Here is a 13,488-nt window from a genome sequence, read left to right as displayed (position 1 = left end):
AAAAAGAAATTCCAGGAAACATGTCAAATGAACAGCAGTGCTCTTAGGTGAGAAATTCTTATTTTTTGGGCTGCCAGAAGCTGAAACCACTCAAGCAGACTGATCACTGTCTGTATAACAGCATAAGAAAGGTCACATCATTGACCTGTGAGGTCTGTGATGTTCCTCTATCAACAGAAACTGTTCATTTGTGGCCCAAATAAGGAATGTGAAAATTTTGTCTGGATTTTTCAAATGTGTTGATTAGTTTGTTGACTAAATTTATTCGCATGGGTTTTTTTTTTCTTAATGAAATTACATCTAAAACCTTCATTCTATGTTGTAAGAACAGTTCGCTAAACATTTTTGGGGTTTCCACAGAAAAAGAATCAAAATATTCCAGATGGAATTTTCTGTTTTTGCATGATTTTATGTGTAGTGTGTGAATAGAACATGGACAAATGACAAAAAAGGTAGTGTCAGATAGGACAGGTTGTACTGATTAAAATGATACAAAATAAGCATGTATACAAGTCTTTTAAATTGAAAATACAGAGGTAAATTCAAAAGAGGGCAAAACCTGAGTTTTAGGCTCTAGGTTCCAGAGGATTAACACCACTTGATCATGGTTCCAACGCCACAGTCTACCTGAGTATTGTTGCTGACTATATCTATCCCTTTATGACCACAGTTTACCATCTTCTGGTGCTTCTTCCATCAGGATAAGGCTCCGTGTCATAAAGCTGGAATCATCTCAGACTGGCTTCTTGAACATGACAACAAGTTGACTCAAACGGCCTCCACAATCAGCAGATCTAAACTCAACAGTGCAACTTTGGGATTTGGTGGAATGTGAGATTTTTATCATGGATGTGTAGCTGAAAAATCTGCAGCAACTGTGTGATGCTATAATGTAAATATGGATCAAACTCTCTGAGGAATGTTTCCAGTACCTTGTTGAATCTATGCCACCAAGCATTTAGGCAGTTCTGAAGGCAAAAGGGGTCAAAGCTGATAATATAAGGTGTACCTAATACAGAAATCTAGTGAGTGTAAATTTGTAGTTGTGCAGAAAGATTACTTTAACAATATATACATATATAAATATATATGTATATATTTTTTCTTCCACATTTTCTTGTAGTTTTTAGTCATTCTGTTACATCTTTATCCTTGTTGATGCCCAGTAGGGATTGCAAGTTTGGGCCCCCCAGGTAAAATGTTATATAGATGGAGAATTCTCTAAACGCATCAGACTACTTATGAGACATTCTTTTACATGTAAAAAAAAGCCCATAAAAAATCTTCAACATACAATAAACTTTAACTAAAAGTGATGAATGACCTCCAGACAGATGCAAAAGGGAAACATATATACATAAAAGACTAAATCAGTTCTTCTTACTTAACATTAACTTAAGAAGGTAACTCATCATTTAATACATTTTAAGAAAGTGGTAAAAAAAATAAAACGAATGAAAACAAAAGATGTTCTAAAGTGAATTCACACTTTTATTTCTGTACAGTGGGTGAGTCCAGTAAGGTCAAATTAGTCCAGGTGAGACCTCTTAGATGCTGACCAGGCTTCACCCACAGCAGTTTCCAGGGACTGGTGAATTTATTTGCAGTCACACAATAAAAAACACTTTGATATTTAAACAAACTAAAACAGAAAAAAAATAATAATGAGAAAGAAATGCTGTGGTCAAAGCTGAAGTTTGTCTGAGCTAAGTGTGAACAAAAAACAGACAGACCAAATTCACAATTAAGAAAGGATTTAAATGTTTTTCTGACATTGAAACTTGTGTTAGATAAAAATCCAAAATATTCTGAAATTTAAGGTTTTTAATTATTTTTCACATTTCAGTTAAAATGTTGTTTTATGGTGAATTCTTAATAAGATGAGAGACTAAAACTATGGATATTAACAATTATTATGACCTCATGCTGCAGCAGTTTTTAAATATGTTCTTCTTCATTTGGTGTGAATGATGTGATGTTAACACTTCAACCAGGAAGTGACCATAAAATACAAGAATAGAAAATGTTTCTGCACTGAGAACATGTGACTCTTTACATCACAGTGAATGATATTCTCATTTACCATGCTATTTCAAGTGGAAAACATGCATCACCAAGTTTTAACTTCCAACAACACATATGTAACAGCTGCACCTTTTTAAGACATTTATTTTAAAAATCTGTATACATTTACCAGAAGTATGTTAAGTTTAAATATGATGTTTTGTGTTGATTGGGCTGCAGCTTGTGTATTAAATACTGTTACTAAAAACTGATCCCAAAATGCAACACAGAGATGCTATAGAGCTGCGTGAACGTGTTAGAAAGTATTTACATTTAACTTGTCAAAATATAAGAAAATATTTTAATGGTTTAAAAGTGAATATTTATTACGCGATGAACACTAACAAACCCAATAAATGTAAACATAAGGCTGCATTCAGATCAATGAATTGAACATTTGTGTAACTTTCTGGAGAAAGAATGTTATGTTTTCAGATTTTCAATTTTTAAGTGTTGTTGTGTCTGTCCAGAAAAAAAAAATAGTAATAACCCAAATCCTTGTGTGGACTTGAATACAATTTAGAAATAATCTCAAATACCAACATGTTTTGTACATTTATGTTTGTCTTGTTCAGCAGCCGGAGAAAGAGTCAGAATCCGAGTTCCTCTGGAGTTTCTCTTGATTCAAAGAAGTCTAAATCCAGGTGGCGCTCTTGGAATTCCAGAGTAGAAAATCAGACAGATAATCTTCACTGTTCTTCAGAACCTGGTGATGACAGAGACATTTACTGTGTATCAATAAAGTTCTTTGAAGTTTTTTCTTCTGTAAATGTTTCATTCTGACACGTGAGAGATTCTATACATCTGAGTCCTGACTTGAATTGCAATGTGATTAAGGATGTTTGATTTGCTTGTGCTTCAAGTTTTAGACAGCAAAGCAATGCCAGCATTCAAACAATAAATCCATCAGTTGTACAGAATGAGGTTCTAACTGAGGGGAATCCTGATCAAAGACCTGAAGAATGTCAGTCTGTGAGGAGATCGTGTACAAGTCAAACAAAAGCAGGAGAAAAACAACAAAGTCCATCTATGATCTTCATCCTCTTCCTCCTGAGGATGATCACATGCTAGAGTCTATCTGTCAATTTCCTAACTTGTGTTGCTAAAATCTTCAGTCTCATAAAACACATGGACCTTGTTGGTGTAGTGAGGGGATTTAATCTAGCAAGAAAGAAAATAAACAAAGGGATCGTGGGAAATTAGCGCTTGCCTACTCTGCACCAACAGTCCCTCCCACAACTGAGATGTGCATTTCTACTGAACTACTGTTGCTCTGCTGACAAGTTTTATTTTATTTTTTTATTGGCTAAAAACAGCATAATGTTAACTTAAACACCGCTGGAAACACTTACAAAAGACAAAAAGATGATCAGAGTGACGCTTAAAGAACTCTCTGCTGTGTGACTACAAGATTTTGTTCAGGACCTTTGAAATAGACTGAGGGATGCTGTGGAGCAGGTCATCCAGCAGGACCAGACCTACTGTGTCCGGGTAGGCTCATGGTTGATAATATTTTTTCAATTCAACCTGTTTTCAAAGTCTCTGAGTCTGATTTTTCTGGACCAGAAAAAGATTTTTGATCATGTAGAACAAGACGTCTTTTTAGAAAATCATGCTGAAGTTTGGTTTAGAGCTGATTACATTGTAATAATCTGTGTTTTCTTCGTCGAGGTTGAGAGTGTGCAGAAGGTGAATGGCAGTCTGTGTGCTCTATTCAGAGTGGGTCAAAGCGTACAGCAGGGCTGTGCTCTGTCCAGGATGCTCCACGCTGTCTCCCTGGAGCCCCTTCTTCATAAGTTCTGTGCCAGTGTTGAGGGTTTGTGTTTTCCTGGTTTCAGTAGAAGAATTGTGTTATCATCTTATGCTGATGATGTAATTGTTTTTGTTAAACACCAGGATTATGTAAATGTATTGGTGGACATAATTCACACTCTTTTTGGCATCCTCGACCAGGACTAATTGGCATAAAAGTGATGCCCTTGCTGTAGGAAGATGACAGGGTAGTCTACCAGTTCTGTTCTTGCAGTGATGGCTGCTCTCTTGGACGTCTTTTAGGGGGTGAATTTTGGTTGTCAACTATCTTGTTGCTTCTTTGCTTTGGCACGGCTGATTTGTTTGGAGCATTTGTTTGGGTTACTGTCTCAGCGTTAGTCCAACTTCTTTTGGGAGAGTCTACTCTGGGTGCCACAGGAAGTGCTGCTAAATCCCAGGGAGAAGGAGGGACGGGGCCTAGTGCACCTGGCCAGGAAAACAGCCACCTTTAGGATGAACTTCCTGCAGACTCTTCACAAGGCCAACTGATGACCTCCAATGGAGGATTTTACGTGGAGTTCTTAACCCTTCTGTTTCTGACCGCTGCACTTTTTGTAACCTGACAGATATTTTTCATGTGTGAGAGGCTTTCAGGCCTCTTCACTCTTTTAGCAACTGTGTTTAATTTTTATTATATTTTTTAAAACATTTTTACCCATTTGTCATTGTCAGAATTGGTAACTGATTAACTAAACTGTTGGAGAAGCCAAACTTGCAGTTCACGTCAGCAGGAAGCTCCAATTAGCTTGCAAACCTTCTACTGATTTACTGTGTGGTGCTGTAATGTCTATTCTTCTTCATTGACTTTTCATTTTGAGAAAGGAATAGTATAGAACTAAACATTAAAAGTCATGATGTAGCTGTTGGAAAGGTCGCTGACCTTTCCCAGAAATGTTTTAAAGCACAGATAATGTTACGCAGCAGGATTAATCTGAAAGAAAAATATTTCGTTTTGACATCTTCATCATTCTTTTAGGTCAAATGACTTTCTCCCCACAGACTTTTGGATTTTTCTTTTTCTCAAATGTTCTTTAAGTCGAAAAGGAACAAATAACAGTCATAAGTTATATTTGACTGACTGTGGTAAAGCTAAGCTTATTGTTATTTGTTTTTATTTATGATCAGTTATTTCAAATAATCCTTAAAGTTCCCTCAGATTACCTATGTTGGCATACTCTGGATCATTTTCTGGGTCTTCAGGGCCTCTGAGTGAATCATAAAGAGAAACTTCACCTTCAAATACAAACCAGAAGAAAAAGAAACTTAGAAATTTAATACAAACTTTTCAACATGTCCATTAAATTAGACATTCAAGAAAAATAATAGATGTAAAAAGTCAGAATTCAGGCTGACCATGGAGCAGAGAAGCATATGTGTTGTGTTCAGCATCCGTCTCATCTGGATAATGATTCTGATTGTGTTCATCAGACCTGCTGAGATAAAAGAAATCAATAACTAATTATACAAAGACATCAATCAATAAAATAAAAAAAAGTACCAACCTGATGGATCTTGAATCTGTAAATGAAAACATCACATGTTTCTATGATGAACAGCAAAACTGAAAAATCATATAATCATCAAAGTGATTTTTAAAGAAAATTTCTCACCTTTTGACTTTCTGTACAAATAAAACATCAGCAGGAAAATCATCAGTAAAAAAACACAAACTGGTCCAACAATCATCAGAACAGGAAGTGAAGAGCTGTCAGGTCTGGATGCTGCTGGAACACATCATGGATTTGAATCAAACTTAGTGACACATTCATGAACTAAATGCTGCTGTTATTGTTCATGCTGAGAACAACTGGAAAGATTTACTGACATGTTACTGCCAACCAGCTCTGTGGAGATTCTTTTCCTGAGGACTGACACTTGTAGAAGCCTTCATGTGACTTTGACACTGCAGGGATGTTAATCTGACAGTTTCACTCCATCTGTGGGTCTGCTCTTATAATCTTTAATCTATAATTTTGACAAAATGTATTTTTACGGAGAGTAAAATAGAGAGAGTAATTTAAGCTTTAAATTGATTTATTCTGGAATAATATTCCTGCCTTTAGTATCAATGGCTGCACTGAGGTCTAACAGGACCAGAATAGAGATTAATCCCATTTTTTGAAGCCTGCGTTAAAGTCGTAACCCTGACAGAAAATGTTCAAAGTTGCTATTGTCTTGTAGGTGGAACTGTAGCTGCTTAACTAAACATCTTTCGAGGATTTTTGAAAAAAATAAAAATAAAGGGAGATTTGAAATTGGTCTTCAGTTGGTCAGAATGTCAGGATCCAGACTGGACTTTTTTCCAAAGAGGTTTAATAACTGTATATTTAAAATACTGTGTAAGATAACCTGTTTCTAGAGAGATATTTGCCATAGTTAATATGGCTTCATTAATTAGGGAGAAGGTTTATTTTAAAAGCTTAGTGGGGATTGGGTCTAAGAGACAAGTTGAGGTTTTGTAGGATGTAATAAATGATGTTATTTCTGCTTGGTCTAAAGCAGTAAACTAGTATAATGTTACAGAGGTTTCTATGGATGCCAAACCACCTCCTTTCCCTGACATCCTGGATTTCTGTTATTTATTATAATTATGGAGGTGTGTGTGTGTGTGTGTGTGTGTGTGTGTGGGCGGGGGTTGCTTCATTCAGTCTAACATAGTTGTCAGTTGTCTTGAGGAAACAGATCTAATGTTTAGTTACCCAAATTAAATTACTTTATAATTTCGCTTGTTGTTGTTGAGAAAGCTAGTAGCTATTATTTTTATGCTTCTGTGACTCACTCCTTTCATTTGCCTTTCAGCACATGAGCTAACGCTAGGAACTGCTGGACTAGCCCTGTCCGGGGTTAGCACCAGCGCTAAAGGCCACACAGAGGAGAGTCTAGACTGCTGCTCTGTGCCTGAGTCTCATCTCTGGGTTGTCATGTTGGATGACTAGTGCTAGCAGAAATGTTCCTAGAAAGAAGGAAAACACCGTTCAGAATGGGATGAATACCATCTCTCTGCATGAGACAGAGCTTTCCCCAACATGGACTCCAAATGTCAACAAAGCAAACACCATTTTCTGGGCACCATCTAACCAACCAGCGGTAAAATAATGAAAAGCGACTGTACATATCATCATTGACTAGGTTCAGCAGAGGACCAGAGCAAATTGACAGTGCCTGACATAGACTTAGCAAGTTTACACATTGACTCTACGGTAAATTTGAAAACTTCTGATTGGTTCTCTCAGGTGTCGTTACCGCCTGCATGAATCATGACTTGACAGAACCTGGACTTACTCAGAATGTCATCAGCTGACTCAGAAAAAATGGGAAAAATGATGATTTGCTGTGTCATTATACACATTTTCAGGATCATTTCTGGGTTCTACATATAAAACGTGCACCCATTAAACACATGTTACAAGTTAAACCACTTAGAAACTAATAATATTGTTGTGTTTCCTGACAGAATTCTAGGACACCAAGTCTTGCATATATATCACAATAGAGCTGTGAAAGAAAAATCCTGAAGCAAAATTCACTAGATCTGCACTGCTTTGATATTTCACAACAAGCCTTTTTTCATCTGTAGGTGGCAGACGTGTGTTCTTAAATGTGCTTCACATGCCCGATGTAAACGTAGCCTTAGAGAGCCTCCAGTCCAGACGACTGCAATCTGACACAACCGTGTTCTGATCCAAACGTCTGATTGATCTGAGCCGACTGACTGATGATTCTCTATTTAGACCAATCCAAAAAGTCACGTAATGAACGTACCTTCAGTTGAATTGTCTTGACACGTTACAGTTTTGGATGTTGTTCTGCTGCTGACAGAATTGGACGCTGTGCATGTGAACACCTGTCCTTCTCCCTGTTTCCTGATGCTGTACTGCCGACTGGAGCCTTCGTGGGTTTGATTCCCGTCACTCAGCTTGTAGCTGACACTGCTGGTGGACTTTAAGCTGCAGTTCACTAGAACTGTGCAGGTCTGATTGAAAGTTAAAACGTGTGTGGAAGTCAGAATGGGGTCTTCAGTTATGGACTCTGATGACAGACAGAGGAAAGAAAACAATTAAGAACACAATGTTTCAGTTCAAACAGAGTCTCTGAAACCTGGGAGGCATTATATTTTCGGGTAACTCATGCATAAAATATTACTCTATTATTTATTTATTTATTGAATTGCCTCGTCTGTGTCAGTTTGAAACATTATCTAAGTTAAACATTTAGGGAAATTAATGATATTTAAAAAAAAATAATTCCTTCTATTACTAAATTCAGCAATGGCAAAAACTTTAAGAGGCCAAATTTCATAAAGAATTAGGAAGGAAAAATGGATTTACCGTGAACCAGTAGAGTGATGATAACTGTCTCCCTTTGTTTTTCGTTTTGTTCAGAGGAAAAACTGAAATTACCAGAATCTTGAAGAGTTAGCTCTGTTAGCGTTAAACTCAGGGTGGTGACGTTGAAGTGTAATCTGTTGCCAAATATCTGGTCAGAAATAATGAGACTTTTATCTGCAACAGTTTTATCTTTATATCTCCATCTTGCTGTAGTAACTCCTTCAGTTGGAAGCCCTGATAAAATCTCCACTGAGTCTCCAACTTTTTTGTGAATAGTCTTCAAGGAAACCAAACCTGAAAAACAAGAGGCAGAGTCATGAAAGAAGGAAGAATGGGCAGAGATTGAAACAGATCCTCTGATGAAAGAAAGAACTTGAATATATATGAATATAAATGCATTTGTATTTGAGCATGTACTTCAAAAGTTACACTTTAATCCTTTTTCACTTCTCTACATTTTTATGGCCATTTTCACATTAGGTGGGCGGTGCCGTTCTATGGCCCCTCCCACCAGCAACGCCTCGTACTCCACCTCTTTGGACCCATGTAATGTGTGTGTGTGTGTGTGTTTTGACACTACCAGGTTTAAAGAATTGTCTGATGTGTAGTAAGGGCAATCAGACAACTTCAGACAAATTCACAAATTATAAATCAATTTTAGGATTTATGAGTTGATACTTGTGTTTCTAAATCATTTATATCTACACTTCTCAACAAAAATGTGTGACGACCATTTTTGTGACAGCCATTTTTACCTTCAACTGAAGATTAGTTCACAGACTATTGATGAGTTACTGTCATAGACAGATGAATCATGTCAGCAGAAACATTTGGATCTGGACAGAAACTTTCTGTTTAACGTTCAAAAATCAGGATCTTGATGTTTGACAAATGAAATAGTAAAATAACAGTCAGTAAAGAAAAACACCAAAACATCTGACTTTATTTTAAAACATTGAACTTGAAATTTCCACATGAATTTTCACTTTGTTTTTTTTTTGTCGATTCAGAGGGAAATTAAGGGGTTTTACATTTTCAGCCAGCTTTGCCCTGTGCGGGGTCAAAAGGTTACTGCGCCTGCAGTTATGCCGATACTATCCCCCCTCCCAGTACTACACAGTACTATTTGTCTAATTGTAAACCAGAGCAGAATATTTCCCAAAGTGAACATAAATTTAATATTACATCATGCAAAAATTACTTACTGTGAGGCAATAAACAAACATGTCTTTCATCATCAAAAAGTAGAAAAAAACAGACCAAGCCTGCTTTAAATGCAATAAGTTAATTCGTTAAAACACGCGATTAATCACAAAGATTTAACGGGTTAATATTTATAACACAAATGAGTAAAGAAACAGTCTTTCGCTTTACCTCAAAAGGGTCAGGCTTCCACGCCGAGCGTTAAAAGACTTTGTTGGCATTATTCCACCTACACCATGGTTACTTACAAAAGAAATAAATAATCAGTTGGTTTTTGTTCTTTTTTGGGGGTTGAATTGCTTTTTCATAAAAAGCAGACTATTTGATCCACGGTCTGGCTTGTTGTCGTATCACGGTCACATTGAGCTGCTGGGCATCGACTGCAGCAGCAAACAAAAGTGGTATAAATGCTGATCGTTACGATAGGTTAAATAAAGCATCAGTTCAGAGAGAAAGTTCACCTCTTACTGCTGTTTTTGGTTAGAAGATGAAGAAAAAGTTCTGTTTTTTTCTTAGGTCTCCAGGTTTGTTTCTTATGGCTTTATATCAACATCTTTGTTTTCTTGGAGTAAAACTGCAGACATAAAAGTCTTAAGTTCTGCTTATTTTACTGTTGATGTATTTTATGCTCCCAATTTAGACTTCTGGATTAACACTTGATAAATTAAAAGGATTCAGTCAATAAAAGTGAAGGAAAAATTTTATCTCTGACCTGTTTTTGTTCAAAAGCCGCATTTTGTCATACAACATTTACCTAGTAAAACATTGCAATTAATTGTGATTAATCACAATCCAGCAATATGATTTATCAGATTATTCTTTTAAAGCAATTGGCAGCATTAATTAAAAGTGTTGTAAATATACAATAATGTGTGTGATGTCTTATTATGATTATTTGCATACAATAAGTGGTCAGAAAAAAACTAACCAAAAAAAAAAGTAATGATAATCACGCATAAACACGGTTAATTTTTTCCACAGTTATGGGAGTAATTAGTTAAAATTTTGCCGCATTTCCTTCTCAATGCTCTCACTAAGAGGTTTTCGCTCAAAAATCTCACCATACAGCCATGTATGATAGAGCGAGACAGTCAGTGATCTTGTACTTCGATTTTGTTAGAATTGCTTTCAAAGTTAACTTCTTCTTTCTAAGCTACTTGCTTACTTTGATGACTTTATTCAAGTCTTGTTCAAATCTATAATCCTGTCCATGGTGTCCCTTGACAGCTCTTTGGTCTTGGTGGGGAAATAGCAGTCTGACAGTTCAAAGGTGTTCAAACTATTGTCCTATTTTTATAGGATTTTTTTTTGTTTGTTTTTTGTAGAGTGGCTGTTGTGTAATTTAATCAATATTTATGGTTTTGTGAGAACTCTGTTGTTTAGTTATTTTGTTTTGTTTCAGCTGCTCTGAATTGGAAGAAGGAAGATTGGTGGCAGCTTGATATTGGAGGATGAAGATTGGAAGAGGATTTTCAAACCTGAGAAACTACAGTCCACAAATCCGACAAAGTGACTTCCTTGATTCTTTTTTATATTCAGCCTTTCACAGTAAAAGTGTATCTTTGATGAACATTACAGATCTCTATCATTTTTTGAAGTGAGACAACTTGTGAAATATGGGAATGACATACTTTTATGCCCACTGTAACCTTAATAAAACAATGCTTTGTGATGCTTGCACTCTGCAGAAGCATTGGTATATTCTGAGAGGCGTCAGCATAAACAACAAATAATTGAAGAGTTTTTTTTGTTCTACAAAAAGGGGAAGTAACAGAAACTGAAAGAATGATCCTTTGTTTAGTTTCCCAGAAGATACAGCAGGAAATCTGCTGACGTGTCAGGCTGCCTTCAGCTCATTTCAACTTTGAGAAGTTTTTCCACCAAAGTGGAGACAAACATGCTTTTGTGGTTAATAATTCAATTCAGTTTTATTTATGAAGCTCAGTATCTCAAAAAGATTGCTTCATTGGGCTTCATGCAGGTAGTTTTACAGAAGCAGAAAGTCAGATGTAAAATATAAACAATAGCTAAAAACGAAATATTACTTTGTCAACAAGTTTGTGGGGTGCAACGAGGGCTTTTGGTAACTTAGGTATTAAATAAACTTTGGAGTTTCCGTTATTAAACACCACATTGTTTCATACGTTTTTATGTTGTTTTAAAGTGAACACCTACACATTTGAAAGTGTAAGACTAAAGCTAAGTTCATGTAAGAAGCTCTGCAGAAATGACAAAGGTTTGATTCAGTTCGAACACTCTCATCATGAATAAACGTGACAGAGCTGAGAAGCTTAAGGTAGAACAGGAACAAGTGTGAAAACTCACCGGGGTGGCAGAGCCAGAGAAGCAGCAAAACTTTTGAGGAAAAGCCGCTCAGACAAAGAGGGTGACTGCCAGCCATTGCTGGGGGGATCGATGTGTGCTTCCTCTTCTGGTGCGTGTCTTCAACAGCAGATAGAAAAAAATGTAGGGTGGAGTCAGAGGCTTCTGACAGCAAGACTTTACAACCGTGGGAGTCTATTTTGGAAAGGACCGACATAGCAGAAGAGTTCTTCACTAAAATGGAAAAGGAAGTCTGAAAACATTTTCAATCAATATCAATGTGTATTGATTAGCAGGGTTTGCTGAACTTCAGGTTACACTAACACCAATTCTACTTCAGCACTACTTACTGAATTTAGCTTCTGTGAACTAAACCAAATGAATTTAGGTTCAGTTTTTGGGATAAGTTACAAAAGACATACCCCAAAAAGTAGTTTGCATCTTAAATAATACAATATTTATGTGTACTTATAAGTTTTCTATTGTATTTTTTAAAAATATTGGCACTGAAATGTAATTTATAAAAATAATAATATGATTTCAGTGGTTGCAATATATAAACTAAACACATTTCTGAGATTTTTTTTTCTTGTTTCAGAAAGAGTAATTTATTCCACATCTTCTTTTAAAGAAGACTGTGTTTTGGGGAGTTTTTAGCATGTTTTATAGTATTTTTCTCATGATGTTGGGAACATATGGAAAAAAAATAAGATAAAAACTTTTTTCCTCAGTATTTCTTTACTCAAATGATAATGGATTAGGAGCAGAGAAACATGTGTGGTTAGAAAAAACTCGGATTTGGGATATAAAACTGTGACAGGTAGGCCGAAGTCTCCCTGCTCGAGTCCGGTTCTGATGCAGATAAATAGATCCTTGTACTGAGGTGATTGTGTTTTCCCCTAGTGGTGGAAAGGATCATAGCATCGATCTCCTCTCTCTTGCCCCTTTTGAGCAGTCTGTGGTCACAAGCTTGGGTGTTAAACTTGATGCTGCTCTGAAACTCGACCTCCAAATAAATGCGGTGACCAGATCCTGCTTTTTTCAGATGCGGCGACTAGCTAGGATCAAGTCTTTTATTTCTAAAAAGAACCTTGAAAGTGTCACCCATGCCTTTGTGCTGTCCAGACTATATTATTGCAGCTCTCTATATGCTGGGTTACCTATGGCTTCAGTAGCCAGGCTGCAACTGGTCCAAAATGCAGCAGCAAGATTTATTTGTGGGACAAAAAAGTTTGACCACATAACCCCGATCTTGGCTTCTTTGAACTGGCTCCCAGTGCAATACTTGATTTTTATCAAAATTCTTGTTTTTACTTTTAAGTCACTGGCAGGGACGGCACCTCCTTACCTCTCCAGTCTGGTTTTAAAATACTCCCCCACTAAGTCCTTACGCTCCGCAGACCAGTGCATGCTACTGGTTCCCAGAACCAAACGTAAGTTCAGGGGGGACCGTGCTTTTTCTGTGTTGGCTCCCAAACTATGGAATCAGTTGCCACCAGCTATTAGAGAGATCACGCTTTTGGAGTGTTTTAAAAAAGAGTTGTTCCTCCACTACAGCCTTTTAGCATCAGCCTAGCTTTTTTTTATTCTATTTTATGTTGGTTTTACCTCTGTTTTAAAATTGTTTTATTGATTTTATCATTGTTTTAAAATTGTTTTACTTGGTTTTATGTATTTTATTCTTTTTTATGTTTTACTATTGCACAGTGCTCTGTTTTTGTTTTTCCTTGTGTACAGCACTTTGGGCCTCCTTGACTGG

At 36.6% G+C, this 13,488-nt stretch overlaps 1 protein-coding gene and 1 long non-coding RNA gene across 2 annotated transcripts; both read right to left on the bottom strand.

The window, feature by feature from the left end:
- Positions 1–802: 802 nt before the first annotated feature.
- LOC118598304 lies at positions 803–5,312 on the bottom strand. Its single transcript, XR_004947437.1, has 3 exons — positions 5,230–5,312; positions 5,038–5,109; positions 803–2,770 (listed from the first exon to the last, which is right to left on the bottom strand). It is a non-coding gene; the product is annotated as an uncharacterized LOC118598304 (long non-coding RNA).
- A 2,218-nt stretch (positions 5,313–7,530) lies between these two features.
- LOC118598305 lies at positions 7,531–11,909 on the bottom strand. The gene is made up of 3 exons (XM_036210936.1): positions 11,733–11,909; positions 8,205–8,498; positions 7,531–7,905 (listed from the first exon to the last, which is right to left on the bottom strand). Exons 1-3 carry the CDS (start codon positions 11,806–11,808, stop codon positions 7,622–7,624), a joined length of 654 nt encoding a protein of 217 aa, XP_036066829.1. The 5' UTR covers positions 11,809–11,909; the 3' UTR covers positions 7,531–7,621.
- Positions 11,910–13,488: the final 1,579 nt, after the last annotated feature.

The sequence above is a fragment of the Oryzias melastigma genome, unplaced genomic scaffold, assembly GCF_002922805.2.
Source record: "Oryzias melastigma strain HK-1 unplaced genomic scaffold, ASM292280v2 sc00313, whole genome shotgun sequence".
Taxonomy (NCBI): domain Eukaryota; kingdom Metazoa; phylum Chordata; class Actinopteri; order Beloniformes; family Adrianichthyidae; genus Oryzias; species Oryzias melastigma.
This window is presented reverse-complemented; position numbering and strand designations above follow the sequence as displayed.